General features: G+C 42.6%; 1 protein-coding gene across 3 annotated transcripts; it reads left to right on the top strand.

Annotated features, from left to right (window-relative positions):
- Nucleotides 1-1,533: 1,533 nt before the first annotated feature.
- LOC129820114 (sorting nexin-10B-like) lies at nt 1,534-18,520 on the top strand. 3 transcript variants are annotated; one of them, XM_055877005.1, is made up of 8 exons: nt 7,746-9,810; nt 9,961-10,074; nt 11,531-11,570; nt 12,309-12,395; nt 12,574-12,674; nt 13,732-13,830; nt 16,913-17,119; nt 17,366-18,520. In XM_055877005.1, exons 1-8 carry the CDS (start codon nt 9,803-9,805, stop codon nt 17,547-17,549), a joined length of 840 nt encoding a protein of 279 aa, XP_055732980.1. In that variant the 5' UTR covers nt 7,746-9,802; the 3' UTR covers nt 17,550-18,520. The 3 variants fall into 3 exon arrangements, with proteins under 3 accessions (XP_055732981.1, XP_055732980.1, XP_055732979.1); XM_055877006.1 differs by lacking the exons at nt 7,746-9,810; nt 9,961-10,074 and adding an exon at nt 1,534-1,657; XM_055877004.1 differs by having other exon boundaries at nt 7,746-10,074.
- Nucleotides 18,521-20,565: the final 2,045 nt, after the last annotated feature.

The raw sequence follows: 20,565 nt of genomic DNA on the forward strand, positions 1-20,565 counted from the left end.
AGATGTGTGAAAGAGAAAGAGAAGAAACCCGATTTTGATAAACTCCCATATCTACTGGGTGAAATACCACAGTGTGCCATCACAGCAGCAAAATGTGTGACCTGTTGCCACATGAAAAGGTCAACCAGTGTAGAACAAACACCATTGTAAATACAACCCATATTTATGCTTATTTATTTTCCTTTTTGTACTTTAACCATTTGTACATCATTACAATACTGTATATATACATAATATGACATTTGTAATGTCTTTATTATTTTGGAACTTCTGTGAGTGGAATGTTTACTGTTCATATTTATTGTCTATTTCACTTTTGTATATTATCTACCTCACTTGCTTTGGCAATGTTAACATATGTTTCCCATGCCAATAAAGCTCCTTGAATTGAGAGGACTGTGTGATTGAGAGAGATGCTCACTCACATACAGCTTATGCAGCTACTTCTACTACTGTACAACTTACACACATAACATGAATATCAATGTATATAGGCATAATCACAGATCATACTGACCTTTAGTGTTGGTTTGCATCACAGTCACGGGGAAAGGGTAAACTCAGTTAATTTGATTTTGTTCATCTAAACCCAAATAATGTATCTCTGTGATTCAAAGTATACAGCTATTATTGCACGTTGACTAACCAATCGCAGTGAAATTAGATTAAATATAGTCATGATCAGTTTCATATATTTCAATCATGTAAATGTAGTAGATTGAATTGACAGCGGCATTGACTTTGTTGATTGGCTAGCAAGCAAAACTTGACGTTACACATCGTTTACTTTTGGGAAAACTGCTCCAGACACTTGCCAGCTAGCTATCCTTAGTTCAAATAGCCTAAAGAAAATGTATGTAATAATATGAAGCTGAAATTGTAAACTATAAAGTATAAACCCATCATAGTGATATCGACGAAGAAGTTATGAAAATGTCCCAGGCGGAGATTCTTGGTTGAACGTGAACGCGCATTGGACAGTAGTTCCACTTTGAATCCCGCGCCCACTACGACGTATGGCACCGCCCTCCGGTGAAATAAAGACTGTCCGGCAAGAGAGTAGCCCCTCTAGTAATTGAATAGGATCTCCATGGGACAGCCATAGATTAAGTTATACGGATAAGAGTCAACATGTTCTTCTATAGCCTACACCCAAGTCTTGTGGTTGTCATAAGAGGCCTCAATAGTCTAAATGGCTTCCTCTTCCTGGCTTCCTTTCCTTTAATGTTTTTTCTTCAGCTGCACGGATCTGAAAATACAGGACAGATAGATTGAAGCGATATGACAGAAGCATATGAGGGGGATTTGCTCTCATCCATTTTCTTATTTTTGCTTGCATGTGGTCGTTGATAAATCGTTATTTTAACAGAAAAGTTGTCCTTAATGATGGAAAATAATACAAGGGGAGGAAGCAAGCTTGACTATTGAGATGCATCCCATATTGTGGTTGTACACCGTTTTAACAGGTCCAAAATAATCACACAATTTCAGACCAGGGGCATGCACTTACCAAAGGAAACAGAGGGCGGGCCTCATTATCATATTCAATCGAACTGCAGTCGGCAGACCCGCGAAACAGAGCATTCAGCGAAGAATAGCGTACTATTGCGGCATTAACGAATTGGCAGCTGAAAGGATAAATAATCCGATACTAAAGGTAAAATACGTAGGCTTACTATGCCTTTTATTAGAGATAAACACGTTTTTAATGTTGTGGAAAAGTAAAGTTAACTATGTATTGACTCTGGTGCGTTTGCAACGGTTCAAATGCCAAACAAACCTGTGGAATGCAATCACAATTTCTCAGTATTGTTCTGTATTTCAAGAGCGTGACCATTTTGTCTGTTTGCAAAATGTGTTTATTGCAGGCGGTCTAACCTCTCGGCTTCCTCAATTTCGTTTCAGCCTAGGGATGGGCCTCAAAAGGAACTCATGAGGGGCTGCAGTGGCTCAAGAATCTTCACATCCATACCCACACACGTAGTCAGAGCTGGCCCTAGCCTTTTGGGGTCAACCTAAGCTGAACACATGACATTTTTAACTATGTTTATTTCATGATAAAAGCTAGTTCATTTCATCCGGCATGTAGCCCAGTTTCATAATATTATCTTATGTCCCAGCTGCTTGATGTAGTTTAAGAAATCATGAAAAAACAGGCCTTAGGGAATTTTCCCCCCTGCCAGCTATTCGTGCTATTGATCACCGTGGCACCATCTCGCCTTCTGAACGTTCTATTCCCAGCCTATTGTAAAACGTCGCAATGCCTGCTTTGCTATTGTTGGAAACGAGACCTGCCCACGTTGCTGGTAGTTGAAATGTAAACAACAATTACTCATGGAACGCTGAGGTTGTCCCATTGTTTCCTATAGGAAAATATAAGTATGTTTGTATTTTGCCAAATCTCGCAGTGGGTATATATATTTTTTAAATTGGACACCATTTTAATCATGACAATCTCCTAATTATGTAAGGCTGGGCAGTGTACTCCGTTGTCAAACGCTAGCCCTGAAATACCCTTTGCCCTTGGACCGCTGAGCTCACCCCATTGTTTTCCTGTGGAGAGGCATGCTGGTATATTTTGCCAAATATCTCAGTGTGTAGTAGGGTCACTTTAGTAGGGTGCCACATGAGTGTTTACTTTTTAGGTTCTTCTCTAAGCAGTTGCGGTTTGCTGTTGTGACAACATGCCTGGTCTGCACTGTTGGGTGTCTTTGGTTGAACACTGTCCCTTTCGGGAAATGTGTCTTGAATCTCAAACATAACAAAACATCCCCACATATAGTGCATACATACATTTAATGTAAATCATGAGCAATATCACAAACTATGTGATTGGGATAAATGTACATTTCATACAGTTCAGATTCATGGTGGGGGTGAACAATTTCTGGGGTCTGGCGGTTTGGTATACATGGATCAAATAATCTTTGTCACATGCTTTGTAAACAACTGTGGTGGATTTACGGTGAAACGCTTACAATACGAGCATTGCTAGCTAATGAAAACATTGCCATCTAAAGTAAATTTCACAACATGATGGCGAAGTTGTTTCTTACCAAACATGTGCCTACTTTAGTAATGCCATCGTATTCCCAAGCCTCTATAGTGTAATTTAAATGAGTCATTAGCCCATGTTCTACTTTTACGCATCAATATGGCTGCAACGTTGTGACTGAGGTGCAAACCATGAATATGCAGCTGGATTTATTGTGGAGTTGATTGTTGGAAATAACATTTTCCATGACATGTAGCCTCAAATTGAATTAGAATTATAACAAAGTAAACAGTTAGCTAGGCAAGTTGAGGCTTAAAATCAAAGCAGAGGTTGTAGTTGGAATTGCAGTATATTTAATTAGAGAATCTAGACGTGAGCTAGCTTTTGACAATGGTTTCCTCTAGACAAACTTGCTTAGCAACCGGATATTAACGTGTTTGGTGGAGAGAATTAGTTCCAATATTTGGATAATCCTTGTGATTGGAGGATAGCTGTGAGGGTTATGGGCTCAGGATTAATTTGTGCAAATGCAGCCCACAATTCAAGCACCCCTGAGCATCCCACTGGTTCCTGTGTGAACCCCCCCCCCCCACACACACACACACACACACACACAAACAATTCGAGCACCCCTGAGCATCCCATTGGTTCCTGTGTGAACCCCCCCCCCACCCCCCCTGCTGACCGTGACATAGTTATACTTTTGGCATGTCAAAGGGGAAATAAGTGTTATACTTGCCCTCAATCTCATTTACAGAACTGCGGGAAAATGGTGCCTGACAGGCTGGGGCTAAGGACACTGTCTACCAGCCGCTCCCTCAGGAGACATAAAAGATTTGGCATGAGTCCTCAGATCCTCAAAAGGTTCTACAGCTGCACCATCGAGAGCATCCTAACTGGTTGCATCACTGCCTGGTATGGCAACTGCTCAGCCTCTGACCGCAAGGCACTACAGAGGGTAGTGTGTACGGCCCAGTACATCACTGGGGCCAAGTTCCCTGCCATCCAGGATTTCTATACCAAGCGGTGTCAGAGGAAGGCCATAATATGTCAGACTCCAGCCACCCTAGTCAGACTGTTCTTTCTGCTACCGCACGGCAAGCGGTACCGGAGCGCCAAGTCTAGGTCCAAGAGGCTTCTATAAACAGCTTCTACCCCCAAGCCATAAGACTCCTGAACATCTAGTCAAATGGCTACCCAGACTATTTGCATTGCCCCTCCCCTCTCCACTCTTGTCTTCTATGCATAGTCACTTTAATAACTCTACCTACATGTGCATACTACCTCAACTAACCCGTGCCCCCACACATTGACTCTGTACCGGCACCCCCTGTGTATGTATTTTTTTACTGCTGCTCTTAATTGTTCTTCTCACTTTTTTTTTGTAAACTGCACTGTTGTTTAGGGGCTCGTAAGTAAGCATTTGACTGTAGTGTTTGGTGCATGTGACTAATAAAATTCCTCTAGACCACGATCAGCTGCTTTGTCTTGCTGACATTGAGGGAGAGGTTGTCAACACTGCCAGGTCTGTCTCATCGTCGGTTGTCAGGCCTCTCACTGTCGTGTTGTCAAACGTAATGATGTTGGCGTTGTGCGCGGCTCCGCAGTCATAGGTGAACATGGAGTACAGGAGGATGATTAAGCACACACTCCTGAGGGGGCAACAACCCATCTGCCACGCTGATCCTCATAACCCGGGGGCAGCCCATCAGGAAGTCCAGGATCCAATTGCAGAGCGAGGTGTTCAGTCCCAGGGTACCATGCTTAGTGATGAGCTTGGAGGGCATTATGGTGTAGAACACTGAGTGGGAAGGGGCCGTGTAGAGTGCCTTATCTGTTGGGGCGGTATGTGAATTGGCGTGGTTCCAAGGTGTCTGGGATGATGCCTTTTTTAAAAGCGTTTCATGATTACAGATGTGAGCGCTACAGGCGATTTTAGTAATTTACACAGGTTACTTTGGTGTTCATGGGAACAGGGACTATGGTGGTCTTGAAACACGTAGGTATTACAGACTTGGTCAGGGAGTTTGACAATGTCTGTGAAGACACTTGTTAGCTGGTCAGCGCATGCGCAGAGTACGCATCCTGGTATTCTGGCTTTGTGAATGATAACCTATTTAAAGGTCTTACTCACATCGGGTACGGAGAGCGTGATAAGTCTTCCAAAACAGCTGTGACACTCACGCATGGTTCAGTGTTGCTCGCCTCGACGTCACTGGTGCAGCTGGGTTTCCCTTTTTGTAATCTGTGATAGTTTGCAAGCCCTGCCACATCCAAGCATCAGAACCGATGTAGTAGGATTTTTGATCTTACTCCTGTATCGAAGCTTTACCTGTTTTGATGATTCGTCAGAGCGTAGCAGGATTTCTTGTTAGTGTCCCGCTCCTTGACAGCGGGAGCTCTAGTCTTTTAGCTCTGTGCAGATGTTGCCTGTAGTTCATGGCTTCTGGTTGGTATATGTGCGTACGGTCACTGTGGGATGTAGTCAATGCGTATCAGTGGCCTGATGGTTAAGTGGGGGTGTGCGGTCGGTGGCAATCTTTAACCCTGCCCGTGCCACTCTCCATGAAGAGTGCTTCCATGCTAACCAAACGTACACCACTGATTTTACTTGCCAGGTTTGCACTCTTGGGATTCTGTCAACCAGCCTCATGAGGTAGTCACCTGGAATGCATTTCAATTAACAGGTGTGCCTTGTTAATTTGTGGAATTTCTTTCCTTATTGCGTTTGAGCCAACCAGTTGTTGTGACAAGGTAGGGGTGATATACAGAAGATAGCCCTACTTGGTGAAAGACCAAGTCCATATTATGGCAAGAACAGCTCAAGTAAGCAAAGAGAAATGACAGTGCATTACTTAATCTGGAAAATTTCAGTGCCGTTGCAAAAACCTTCAAGTGCTATGATGAAACTTGGTCTCATGAGGACTGCCACAGGAAAGGAAGACCCAGAGTTGGCTCTGCTGCAGAGGATAAGTTCATTAGTTACCAGTCTCAGAAATTGCAGCCCAAATAAATGTTTCAGAGTTCAAGTAAGACACATCTCAACATCAATTGTTCAGAGGAGACTGAATCAGGCCTTCATGGTTGAATTGCTGCAAGGAAACCACTACTAAAGGACACAAATAAGAAGAGACTTGCTTGGGCCAAGAAACATGAGCAATGGACAATAGACTGGAAGTCTGTCCTTCTGGTCTGAGTCCAAATTTGCGATTTTTGGTTCCAACCGCCGTGTCTTTGTGATGTAGAGTAGGTGAACGGATCTCCGCATGTGTGGTTCCCACCATGGTGTGATGGTGCTTTGCTGGTGACACTGTCAGTGATTTTATATTTAAAAAAAAATATGAATTCAAGGCACACCACAGCATTCTGCAGCGATACACCATCCCATCTTGTTTCCACTTAGTGGGACTATCATTTTGTTTTTCAAAAGGATAATGACCTGAAACACACCTCCAGGCTGCTTAAGGGCTATTTGACCAAGGAGAGTGATGGAGTGCTGTATCCGATCTGGCCTCCACAATGACCCGACCTCAACCAAATTGACATGGTTTGGGATGAGTTGGACCACAGACTGAAGGGAAAGCAGCCAACAAGTGCTAAGCGTATGTGGGAACTCAGCTGGTTGAGAGTGCCAAGAGTTTGCAAAGGGTGGCTAAGAATCGAAAATATTTTGATTAGTCAAATTTTTGGTTACTACATGATTCCAGATGTTATTTCTTAGTTTTGATGTCTTCACTATTCTACAATATAAACTAAGACGGCGCTACAGGGAGACATGACGGACAGCTGATCGTCCTCGCAGTGGCAGACCACGTGTAACATCTGAACATCACACCTGCGGGACAGGTACAGGATGGCAACATCTGCCCGAGTTACACCAGGAATGCACAATCTCTCCATCAGTGCTCAGACTGTCCGCAATAGGCTGAGAGAGGCTGGACTGAGGGCTTGTAAGGCAGGTTCTCACCTGACATCACCGGTAACAACGTCTCCTATGGGCACAAACCCACCGTCGCTGGACCAGACAGGACTGGCAAAAAGTGCTCGTCACTGACGAGTCGCGGTTTTGTCTCACCATGGGTGATGGTCGGATTTGCGCTTGTCGACGGAATGAGCCTTACACCGAGGCCTGTACTCTGGTGCAGGATCGAGGTGGAGGGTCCGTCATGGTCTGGGGCGGTGTCAGAGCATCATCGGACTGAGCTTAATGTCATTGCAGGCAGTCCCAATGCTATGCGTTACAGGGAAGACATCCTCATGGGGTACCCTTCCTGCAGGCTCATCCTGACATAACCCTCCAGCATGATAATGCCACCACGCACAGAACGAGCAGTATGGCTGATTTCTTGCAAGACAGGAATGTCAGTGTTCTGCAATGTCCAGTGACGAGCCCGGATCTCAATCCCATTGAGCACGTCTGGGACCAGTTGGATCGGAGGGTGAGGGCTAGGGCCCCCAGAAATGTCCAAGAACTTGCAGGTGCCTTGGTGGAAGATTGGGCTAACATCTCACAGCAAGAACTGGCAAATCTGGTGCAGTCCATGAGGAGATGCACTGCAGTTCTTAGTATCTGGTGTGGCCATCAGCTGCGTTGACTGTTATTTTTAACCCCCCCCCCCCACCCCACCCCACCCCCCTTTTTGTCCAGGGACACGTTATTCCATTTCTGTTAGTCACATGTCTGTGGAACTTGTTCAGTTTGTCTGTTGACTCTTATGTTAACAGTACAAATAAAGAAACCCTTCAAATCAAAACTTGTCACACACATGTTTAGCAGATGTTAATGTGAGTGTAGCTAAATGCGTGTTCTTCTAGTTCTGACAGTGCAGTAATATCTAACAATTCCCCAACTACCTAATACATGCATCTAAAGGGGTGAATGAGAATATGTACAGTTGAAGTCGGAAGTTTACAAATGCAGTAACTCAGTCCTAGTAAAAATGCCCTGTCTTGGGTCAGTTAGGATCACCACTTTATTTTAAGAATGTGAAATGTCTGAAGAATAGTAGAGAATGATTTATTTATTTCATCACATCCCCAGTGGGTCAGAAGTTTACATGCACTCAATTTGTATTTGGTAGCATTGCCTTTACATTTTTGGGTCAAATGTTTCGGGTAGCCTTCCACAAGCTTCCCACAATAAGTTAGGTGAATTCTGGCCCATTCCTTCTGACAGAGCTGGTGTAACTGAGTCAGGTTTGCAGGCCTCCTTGCTTGCACACGCTTTTTCAGTTCTGCCCACAAATTTTCTATAGGATTGAGGTCAGGGCTTTGTTATGGCCACTCCAATACCTTGACTTTGTTGTCCTTAAGCCATTTTGCCACAACTTTGGAAGTTTGCTTGGGCTCATTGTCCATTTGGAAGACATATTTGCGACCAAGCTTAAATTTCCTGACTGATGCCTTGAGATGTTGCTTCAATATATCCACATAATTTCGTTCCCTCATGACGCAATCTATTTTGTGATGTACACCAGTCCCTCCTGCAGCAAAGCATCCCCACAACATGATGCTGCCACCCCCGTGCTTCACAGTTGGGATGGTGCTCTTTGGCTTGCAAGCTTCCGCCTTTTTCCTCCTAACATAACGATGGCCATTATGGACAAACAGTTCTATGTTTGTTTCATCTGACCAGAGGACATTTCTTAAGTATGGTCTTTGTCCCCATGTGCAGTTGCCAACTGGCTTTTTTTATGGTGGTTTTGGAGCAGTGGCTTCTTCCTTGCTGAGTGGCCTTTCAGGTTATGTCGCTATAGGACTCGTTTTACTGTGGATATAGATACTTTTGTACCTGTTTCCTCCAGCATCTTCACAAGGTCCTTTGCTGTTCTGGGATTGATTTGCACTTTTCGCACTAAAGTACGTTCCTCTCTAGGAGACAATGCGTCTCCTGAGCGGTATGATGGCTGCGTGGTCCCATGGTGTTTATACTTGTGTACTATTGTTTGTACAGATGAATGTGGTACCTTCAGGCGTTTGGAAATTGCTCCCAAGGATGAACCAGACTTGTGGAGGTCTACAATTGTTTTTCTGATGTCTTGGCTGATTTATTTTGATGAGGCACTGAGTTGGAAGGTAGGCCTTAATACCTCCAATTGACTCAAATTATGCCAATTGACATAATTTATCAGAAGCTTCTAAAGCATGACATTTTTTGGTTATTTCCAAGCTGTAAACAATTGTTGGAATAATTACTTGTGTCATGCACAAAGTAGATGTCCTAACCGACTTGCCAAAACTATAGTTTGTCAACCACGCCACAAATGTCTTGTTAACAAACAAGTTTTAATGACTCCAACCTAAGTGCATGTAAACTTCCGACTTCAACTGTATATGGATGGCTGAGTGGCAAGGTGTAATAGATGGTATAAAATTCTGTATATTCATGTGATATGAGTAAGGGATGTTAACATTATTTAGAATGCATTGTATGAAGTGACTAGTGATCTGTTAAAGTAGCCAATGACTTCTCTATGGAGGCAGCAGCCTCTGAGTTGGTGATTGCTGTTTGGCCTTGAGAGCTGTTTTCCAGTCTCTTGGTCCCAGCTATGATGCACCTGTACTGACCTCGCCTTCTGGATGGTAGCGGGGTGAACAGACAGTGGGTCAGGTGGTTGTCCTTGAACTTTTTGTTCTTCCTTTGACATATGGTGCTGTCAGTGTCATGGAGTGCAGGTAGTTTGCCCCCGGTGATGCGTTGTGCAGACCGCACCACCCTCTGGATAGCTTTGCGGTTGATGGCGGCGCAGTTGCCGTACCAGGCTGTGATGCAGCCCGACAGGATGCTTTCGCTTGTGCGTCTGTAAAATGAGTAGGTGTGTCAACGTTTGACTGGTACTATAGTTGTCTTCTGAACTTCTGTGTTAGGTGTCCAGGTGAGGTTTGAGTCAAGTATAGTGCCATAGTTTAATACAAAGAGCAAATTGAAATGCTATGTATGTGGATGGTCCCCATGTCTCTTGCAGATCTGGGCCCGGTTTCCTGATAGTTCCATCGCTATTTTTAGCAATGCATCTGTCCTACAACAGCCGAAGACGTAACATGCGTTTCCCGAAAACACCACGCAGTCAGAACGTTCTGTGAGTGCGTCACTGGATCATGTTTTTTGCTACTGATAGTTCAAAATAAAGGTAGCACTGCTCTCTGATCAGCTTTCTCCATTATAATCTTTCCCTAAAATTAGTTTCACAATACTGACGGATCGACATCTAGACATATCACTTAACGGCTGCAAATATTGAGGCTGCTTATTCTGATTTACCCTATAAGGCACTACAATCACAGATTCCTTTGGCACATCATTGCACACGTTAAACATTTGACTGTAGCCTGCGAATATAACTCAATTGACTGAACATTACATTTTTGCAAAACATGCTCTTTCTGTGCCATAGACCAAGGTTTCCCAAACTCGGTCCTGGGGCCTCCATTGGTGAACGTTTTAGTTTTTTTGCCCTAGCACTACACAGCTGATTCACATTATCAAAGCTTGACAATGAGTTGGTTATTTGAATAGCTGTGCAGTGCTACAGCAAAAACCAGAACGTGCACCCAGGGCTGGCCCAAGGACAGACTTTGGGAAACTGTGCCATAGACTGATCAGGTGATAGCTATGATCCCTTATTGTCACCTATTAAATCAACGATTGCTGTATCATCAGTATATTTTACTGTGCACATCCTGATTCTTATAGGGGTACAATTGTTGGTGTAGAGGGTGAACAGAACTGGCAAAAGGACACTGCCATGGGGTACACCTGTATTGCTGGTTTGTGGGTCTGATGTGTTCGCATTGAACAGCACTCTTCTGAACCCACTCACTTGAGACGCACATTGGTGTCCATGGTTGGAAGTTTGCAACAGAATATCAGGATGTATTTTGTTGAATACAGAAAGTTGACAAATGAATGTGGTTTATCCAGGTGCATGTAGATTTTAAGGAGAATCAACAGTCGTTGACTCTGTGGCCTGCTTTATAGTAGGGATGGGTGAACAATCTCTTGCATATTGCGATATTATTTTGGACAGTATATCGATACTTTGACAACAAGTAACAATATATTTTCTGTTAGTGTTAGCTAGCGCTAGTGGGCTGTACCTGCTCTAAAACTCTGGTATTTTACATCCTGTAGCTTGTTCTCAATCTTTTTAAAATAGTGAGCCAATAATTCAGCTTTTTATTTCCCTGACTGATCAACTCATTTCTATTGTCTCTCTGCAGTAGACATGTATTGAGCTATATGTTTGGTACTTCAAATTGCAATTGAATCGCCACCTAAGTGTCCCGATATTGTATCACGAGATACCTGGCAATTCCCAGCCCTAGTTTAGAGGAGAACTTGAATGGGTCGGGTAGGCTTTCTGTGTGCCAGAGAAGGTGTTTGACTAAACATTCCCTTTTTTTCTGATGATTTTACGTAATATAACTGACTGTCAGTAAAATAACTGTAGAAAACTGTTACTAGAGAAGCATCTAACCTCATTCTTGCCTCAGTTTGCCAATTGACTGAATGAGGTTCTGTCCCATCTCCCCCAGATTCCAGTCTACGATGGAGATTGACAGTCTAATGAACCAGGCGAGTGATAGACCTGTCATGACTCCCTAATCCTGCTCATGGAGAGCTATAGGATGTGCTGCCTTTTGTTGTTGGCCCAGAGCTAATACACCTTATTGGGTTTTAGTGCTGGTCTGGAAAGCCTGCACACGCTGTAGTTGTCAAGGACGAAGGCAGAGCTGGTGAACATTAAATCTCTATTAAACCTCAATCTCATTTGGTGTATTTTTGCCTATACTGTGTAGTTTTTCCCTTGTTGTGAATTATTACACCGCACACTAAGTCAGTCTTAAAGTCTCTTTGTCAGCAAGCTGGAGGTCAGTCAAACTTCAATGTATAAAGTACCGGTCTGAAGTGAGCTCTAACATGGCAGTCCCGTTAGTTCCCTTAAATACTGACAAGTTATATTTGCATGATTTAGCTTATCATTCGTTTGCTATACTCATGTGACCGACCAATACCTCAAGGTTTCTTTAAGCTGGGACGTTGAAACAGATTCCTTTCTCTAAACGAGGTTCTGGGCGTACTGCCATATTGCAGATACTGATAGTGAGGATTCGTTCAGTCACTTGCATGAACACAGAAATGGGTTTATAGAAAAGCACAAATAAAATAAAAATAATCACACTTGGATGACAGAGGTTGGGTAACATTTCTGCTGAAATGTTTCTTCTCCTGTGGCTTCATTGCTCTTGAGCCAAATAATTACCACACTCAAGCCACACACTTCCCCTCTGAACACTGTTCTTTCTTTTGCAGGAGTTTGTCAGTGTCTGGGTCCAGGAGCCACAATTCCACAAAGATGACTTCTGGCACACGCACGTTGACTATGAGATCTGTTTACATGTGAGTACTACTGCACGCTTCACTTGATGAACATCATTAAACATGAACATCTTCAGCTTCTGAGAGATTGAGGAAGCTGTGTATTTATTGGCAACCTCTAACTTCATGACAATCTGAAGTGGGGCAATATTGGCTATAAAACCTCTGCTAATATGATTTACCTTCTTCCTGTGTTAAGACCAATAGCATGTGTTTTAGGAAGAAGACTTCCTGTGTGCGGAGGCGATACAGTGAGTTTGTTTGGCTCCGGCAGCGTCTGCAGGACAACACTATGCTCATGTACGTATAATCCATAGTGATAGTTCACTGTAGGCCCTCTTCACTGCATCATTTGATCACTCCTGCAATGATGTATGCACTTGTCTTTCCAGAGGTGGACTATTCATACTTTTGGTCATGTGGTGTATGTGGATACCTGCTCATCGAACATCTCTTTTCAAAATCATGAGCATGAATATGCAGTTGGTCGCTGCTATAACATCCTCCACTCTTCTGGGAAGGCTTTTCATTAGTGTAGAAACATTGCTGCGGGACTTGCTTCCATTCGGCCACAAGCGTTAGTGAGGTCTGTCACTGATGTTGAGTGATTAGGCCTGGCTCGCAGTCGGTGTTCAAATTCATTCGAAAGGTGTTCGATGGGGTTGATGTCAGGGCTCTGTGCGGGCCAGTGAAGTTCTTCCACACTGATCTTGACAAACGATTTCTGAATGGACCTCGCTTTGTGCACGGGGGCATTGTCATGCTGCCACAAAGTTGGAGGCACAGAATTGTCTAGAATGTCATTGTATGCTGTAGCGTTAAGATTTCCCTTCAATGGAACTAAGGGGCCTTGCCCCAACCATGAAAAACAGCCCCAGAACATTATTCCTCCACCAAACCTTAGTTTGCACTGCATTGGGGCAGGTAGCATTCTCCTGATTCATCACTCCAGAGAACGCATTTCCAAAATCCAATGATGGCAAGCTTTACACCACTCCAACCGACGCTCGGTATTATGCATGGTGATCTTAGGCTTGTGTGCTGCTGCTCTGCCATGGAAACCCATTTCATGAATCTCCCAGCAAACAGTTATTGTGCTGACGTTGCGTCCAGAGGCAGTTTGAAACTCTGTAGTGAGTTTTGCAACCGAGGACAGATGCTCTTCAGCACTCGGCATTCCTGTTCTGTGAGTTTGTGGCCTACCACTTTGCAGCTGAGCTGTTGTTGCTCCTAGACGTTTCCGCTTCACAATAACAGCACTTAATGTTGACAGGTGCAGCTCTAGCAGGGCAGACTTGTTGGAAAGGTGGCATCATATGACACTGCCACATTGATTGCCACTGTTGTCCCTTTCCAGAGAGTTGCCCAAACTGCCTCCCTGGAACCCTTTCTTCAGTCTGAAAAACCCCTACAAGGTCAACCAGAGGATGAATGGCCTGCGGGAGTTTCTACAGATGTGAGTGTCCTTGTTTATTCCTTTCCTCAGCCTTATGAATGGCTGCCAGGTTTTGCATGTTCAAAAGGCTTGAAGGGATGATCCAGACAGCCCATCTATGGGTCTGATGCAACCAAAGTCAGTTTGTCAGATGTTTTCCTACCTCAAGTGGTTGTCCGGTCAATAGTGATGAACAATGAGTGCTTTTGGAAGTCGTTTGGGTTAGATTTGAAAAAGTCACGGCTTTTGATTTAAGGTTCGATAAAAAAAAATAAAAAAAATGCATTATGAAATGACATTACAATGATTTGAGCTTTCTAATGGAAATGGAGCCAAAAATGGTGAACATTAACTTATATGACATAAAATATTATGGCTTAGTTTTTATTTGAATTCTTTATTACTTTTCATTCCTTAAAGTCACCATCCATCTCAGGCAGTAGCAGCCAGCCAGACAAGAGAACATCTATACAGTGCATTCTGAAAGTATTCAGAGCCTTTTTTTTTTCTTTTTTTTTGGGGGGGGGGGTGGATCAGCTTAATATTGCGGAAAGAATGTTGCTTCCAATGTAATTGTCTGCATCATTTCCAATCCCCCATATTTTTTTGGGGTAAATATATATATCCATTCACGTATGCATACATATACACATATATACATACACATACCTACATAGACATACATACTTTTTTTAAAGAGTATACCTTTATTATTATTCCCCGCAAACCCTACCACCGATCCCCCAATTGGAGTAAACTGATAAACATTTCTGTTTTTACCTTCAATTTATACATCTTAAACACATTTTACAGACACAGTCTACTTTATAATAGTTCTCTCTTGTTTGTTCTTAGTCCTTCCTCTATTTCTGTTGTCCATCCAGTTTGATTTCCACTTGTAACTGTGCTATTTCACAATAGCTCCGCACCTATACACATTTCACAGATCCCGTATGCCCTACATTGTTTATCTTGTTATTAGTCCCACCCTTCAGCTCCACTCAACCTTTCCCATCTATCTTCCAACATCATCCATTTCGGATTTTTATTTGCCATATATTTTTCAACTGTGCTGTGATGCTTCACAAAATATTTGAATCTTTCTATTCTCATAGCTTCCACGGATTGTAAATTAAAAATAAACATTTTTGCTAAAATAATTATTATATTATTGATTGATTGACTATGGCTTTTCAAATCCCCCAGTATTGCTATCTGTAGCGTTAGTTCTACGCAAATGTTGCAATTCTTCAACCATTCCTGGACCTGTGACCAAAAACGAGCTACATGCGGACAATACCAAAATAAATGGTCTAATGACTCTGCCTCCTCACAGCAGAATCTACAGAGCTGGGAAGATTGTATCCCCCATATATATAACATTCTATTAGTTGCAAGAATTTTGTACAATAATTTAAATTGAAAAATTTGAAGTTTTGAATAAAGTATTCAGAGCCTTGACTTTATCCAGATTTTGTTACTTTACAGCCTAATTAAATGTTTTCCCTCGTCAATCTACACACAATACCCCATAATGACAAAGCAAAAACAGGTTTTAAAACTTTTGCAAATGTTTTAAAAATAAATGGAAATCACATTTGCATAAGTATTCAAACCCTTTAATCAGTACTTTGATGAAGCATCTTTGGCAGCGACTACAGCCTCAAATCTTCTTGGGTATGATGCTACAAGTTTGGCACAGCTGTGTTTGGTGAGTTTCTCCCATTCTATTCTGCAGATCCCTTCAAGCTTTCAGCTTGGATGGGGAGTGTCGCTGCACAGCTATTTTCAGGTCTCCAGAGATGTTAGATCAGGTTCAAATGGATTATGGTCATTGTAGTTAATTACCACGTTTCTACGCTGAATTAGGTTGAATATTTCCTTAATGAAAACTACAACTCCCTTCAGGCGTGCGTCCCACATAGCCCCTGACTTGATATTTCTCTCTCTCTCTCTCTCCCTCTCTCTCTCTCAGCATTGGGCATTGGGCTCACAAACAGCATTGGGCTCACAAACGAACTAAATGGAATTCAAGTAATTGAACTGACGTTGGTCAATTAGTTTAATGACCCAAAAATGAAATGTCGGTTAGTTGCAGTGGTGGAAAATACCCATTATCATACTTAAGTAAAAGTAAAGATGCGTTAATAGAAAATGACAAGTCAAACCCAGTAAAATACTACTTGAGTAAGTCAAAGTATTTGGTTTAAAATATACTTAAGTATCAGAAGTAAATGTAATTGATCAAATGTACTTAAGTATCAAAAGTGTAAATCATTTAAAATTCCTTTATTAAGCAAACCAGACGGCACCATTTTCTTGTTTTTTTTAATTTACGGGAAAGCCAAGGGCACGCTCCAACACAACAAAATGTACAAACAAAACGTGTCAGATCAGAGCCAGTAGATGACCAGGAATGTTATCTTGTGTGTGAATTGAACCATTTCTGTCCTGCTAATCATTCAAACTGTAATGCACTTTTAGGTGTCGGGAGAATGCATAGAGTTGTCAAAAAGTACAGATACATAAAAAATTAAAGTAAAAATACTTTCATGTACTACTTAAGTACTTTACACCACTGGTTAGTTGCTCAGTACTACTGGTCAGAGTCCATAGCAATCTGTGGTGTAGATCCCCTTTTGTACATTAGGAAGAATTTTTGGGGGGATATTGTTATCCCAAATGAATAGCAATATAATTCAATCACTTAAATTCTGATTTTCCTCTAGTATGACATTTGTTTTGTAAAGCCTCTGCTTGCTCTGTATAAGATGTTAAATCCATGGATATATGGCACCAAACGCCATCCAGTGGCTTTTACCAGCAACTTCATTCATTTCCTCCACTCCACTTGAAACAGAAGCCATTTATGTACTGATGATTACAATGTTGATCTCATTGTCACCTAGTTTCTCCTGTCATAGAGCTTAGAATAACAATTCACTTCATCTCCTACCACACTTTGTAACCCGGCGCACTGATTACTTAAAAAACAAACTGAAAATATGGTATGGTGTTCTTGATAGTTGTATGTATCTACTGCTAGTTTTGTTGACTGTTCATTAATTAGCCAACAAATTAATCTTTGTCTGTTCGTCCCCAGTATCCTCCAGGACCCCCTGCTGCTGTCTGACAGTAGAGTGCACCTGTTCCTCCAATCCCAGCTGAGCATGACCAAGATGGAGGCGTGTGTCTCGGGACAGACACGCTACACAGTGGCACAGGCCATCCAGATGTGTAGCGACTGTCACCGCACACGCTTCCCCATAGAGAAGGGCAGCAAGGTGTACTTCAACTCAGACTGCGAAAGGTAAGTGTACGGTATGCCACACCTAACAGGTTGGGCATATCAAGAAGCTACAGATTTTGTCTAAAATTTTACAGATTTAAACTGTTTTTCAATGACATCCATTGATTGACTCAACAGCGATTATTATTTTTTTTTTATTTTTTTTTATTTTTTTTTATGAAAAAATTCTTTATTAGATATCAGCTGCTGTTGGAGGAACGATGCAAGCCGACATGACCTCTGCCCTTTTTTATTCTGTACTTTCAGCCTCACCAGCACCACGTCAAGTCTGGGCCACAGCCATGACTCGGGGGTCCCCCAGAGCCCCAGCCTTCTACCCTTTGACTGCAGCACCTGTGAAAATTCTGACGGCAAAATTCGCATCCGGGATGAGGGATTCTTCAGCAGTCTGTCAGAGTCGTCGTGTGACCAGGAACACATGGAGCCCTGACACACCACTTCCACACGCACAAAGGGGCTGTTTCCCGGACAAAGATTAAGCCTAGCCCTGGACTAAAAAGCACTTAATCTTTGTTCGGGAAACCACTCAAAAGACTGTTTCCTACGGTTCCTGATGCGCTTCTCAAACCTGATTAACTGGCGGCGTAGAAAGGTATTTTTATGTGGTTCTGTTGGAATTCTCTCTGCGTCCCCATCCGGCTTTTTAAAATGACTGAGCTATGTTTTCTTAAAGGATATTTTATTATATTGACATACCCTCTATTGCGGCCCGGCTGGTGTTGCTAGTGAATGAGTCTTGTCCAAAACAGAACGGTGTCTTAATGCAATATCTCATTCTTGATCTCTAACTTGTGCCTTATATTTTTTTCCTTTTTATGTGAATCAGTTTACCTGCAATCATACTGGGAAAGATTCTTAAATTATACTTTTCTTAAAATTGTATTTGCACGATTTAAACTGTACTCTAAGGTTAGCAATAGTGTTTTATAGGCTCACTTTATACAAATTTATTTTTTATTTTTATCTTAAGTATTCCAAGTATCAAATCTTTTATTTTTAAGAACTAACTTGATGGTTTATTGACTTGGTGGTTGGTGCCCTTTGAAATCCTGGAATGTCCAAGTAATTTTTGTTGAAATGTGCTTTGGTTTCTTGTCCTTCTTGTTCAGGTTATCCCTGGGCTTTCCTTCAGCATTAACTTCAGTAGGTTTAGAAGAGGCTGGTGGGAAGTGCTGTAGGACAGACTTATCGTAATGGCTGCAATGGTATCAAACATATGGAAACCACATTTGACTATTCCATTCCAGCCATGACAACGAGCCTGTCCTCTTATAGCTCCTCCCACCAGCCTCTGGCCTAGATGTCTTCTGTTATGAGTGACGATCTATACTGAACAAAAATATAAACACATGTAAAGTGTTGGTCCTATGAGCTGAAATAAAATATCCCAGAAATGTTCAATATGCACAAAGCCTATTTCTCAATTTGTGCACATCCCTGTTAGGGAGTGTTTCTCCTTTGCAAAGATAATCCATCCACCTGACAGGTGTGGCATATCAAGAAGCTAATTAAACCATGATCATTACACAGGTGCACCTTGTGCTAGGGACTAAAGGCCACTCTAAAATGTGCAGTTTTGTCACACAACACAATGCCACAGATGTCTCAAGTTGAGGGAGCATGCAATTGACATGCTACTGCAGGAATGTCCAGAGCCACCAATGTTGTTTTAGAGAATTTGGCAGTACATCCAACCGGCCTCACAACTGCAGACTACGTGTAAACACTCCAGCCCAGGACCACATCCAGCTGATGAAACTGGGTTGGCACAACTAAAGAATTTCTGCACCAACTGTCAAAACGTCCCTGGGAAGCTCGTCTGCGTGCTCGTTGTCCTTACCAGGGTCTTGACCTGACTGCAGTTCGGCATCATAACTGATGTCAGTGGGCAAATGCTCACCTTCGATGGCCACTGGCACGCTGGAGTGTGCTCGTCATGGATAAATCCTGGTTTCAACTGTAACAGGCAGACCTAGTTTGTTGTCGTGGGTCAGTGATTTGCTGATGTCAACGTTGTGAAGAGTGCCCCATGGAGTTATGGTATGGGCATGCAGAAGCTATGAACAATTGCATTTTTCCCGATTGCAATTTGAATGCAGAGATGTCGTGATGAGATCCTGAGGCCCATTGTCGTGCCATTCATCCGCCGCCATCACATGTTTCAGCATGATAACGCAAGGATCTGAACACAATTCCTGAAAGCTGAACATGGCCTGCGTACTCACCAGACATGTCACCATTGTGCATGTTTCGGCTCTGAATTGAGGTCTACGACAGCATGTTCCAGCCAATAAAAAGATACTTTGCACAGCCATTGAACAGTGGGACAACATGCCACCAACAACCTGATCAACTCGACTTGTCACGCTGCATGAGGCAAATGGTGGTCACACCAGATACTGACTGGTTTTCTAATCCTCCACTACCTTATTTTAAATTCTGACTAACAGATGCATATCTGTATTCCCAGTCATGTGAAATCCATAGTTTAAGGCCGAATGAATTTATTTCAATTGACTAATTTCCTTATGAACTGTATCTCAATCTTATTGTTTTCTTTTTGTTCAGTGTGGTTGGCTTTTGGATGCCTCACCAGATGTGCTGTGCTATCAGCCCTGTAGAGGGTGTTGTAACATCTAAAATGAGCTCCTTGAAGATGAAACCAGTTAAATATATTCATCCCCTTCATTTAATGTCCACAGTTTAAGATGCACAATGTTTGTCTGATTTGGAGATTCAAAAGAATCTGCGTCTTCAAAGAAATCCTAAAACTATAGTCAGACAGTACAGTATGAAGCTGGGCAGAAACTGCTTCTCCAATGGAAATCCCTGATCACACTCGGAGGCGACATTGGCTAGCTGAACTTGTGCACATAAACACAATCGGGTCTAACTGACGTCTCGTGCCAAACTGCGCATATGCAGGCCGTCAAATGGAAGGCACGCCTTCGTTTAGTTTTTGACTAATGAAAACGTGTTGGTTTGCAAATTTCACTAGGTTGGAGTAATGTTCAACTACTTAAGACATTGGCTCGACTCTAGGTTGTGAGAATGAACTAAGGAATCATTTTTCACTTCTCTTATTGACTTCTCAAACTCCGGCCTCGTATCCTGAAGTCTCTCGATGTTGTACCTCTGGGTTTAGAAACTCTGCTATATTGCCAAGACGTAGCTTTTCTGGGTCAGTAACATGGTGTTGTCTGTGCTTCTGAGGCATGTTGTGGGTTTGAAATCCCGGGTCTTCTGTGGTAGGGATGGCTGGACAGTGTTCTATAGTCCAAACCCTTGTCAAGGTGAGTCAATCTTTCTCCCCTCTAACTCTGTTTGCTAGCCCTTTTCCTAACCTTGACCTTGGTCTCCAACTGCTTAATTTGACTAACCTTCTCCGTGAGTTCTAACCTACGAAACAGTAATTTCTGTATTTGAAGTGGTGTGAGGAGTGTTTC

Source organism: Salvelinus fontinalis, chromosome 22 (assembly GCF_029448725.1).
Source record: "Salvelinus fontinalis isolate EN_2023a chromosome 22, ASM2944872v1, whole genome shotgun sequence".
NCBI lineage: Eukaryota > Metazoa > Chordata > Actinopteri > Salmoniformes > Salmonidae > Salvelinus > Salvelinus fontinalis.

Coding starts and splice junctions, on each gene's coding strand:
- LOC129820114 (XM_055877004.1), top strand. CDS start 9,929: ATGTATGTGGATGGTCCCCATGTCTCTTGCAGATCTGGGCCCGGTTTC. Junction 11,571..12,308: donor TTGACAGTCTAATGAACCAG/GCGAGTGATAGA, acceptor TTTCTTTTGCAG/GAGTTTGTCAGTGTCTGGGT. Junction 12,396..12,573: donor ACTATGAGATCTGTTTACAT/GTGAGTACTACT, acceptor TCCTGTGTTAAG/ACCAATAGCATGTGTTTTAG.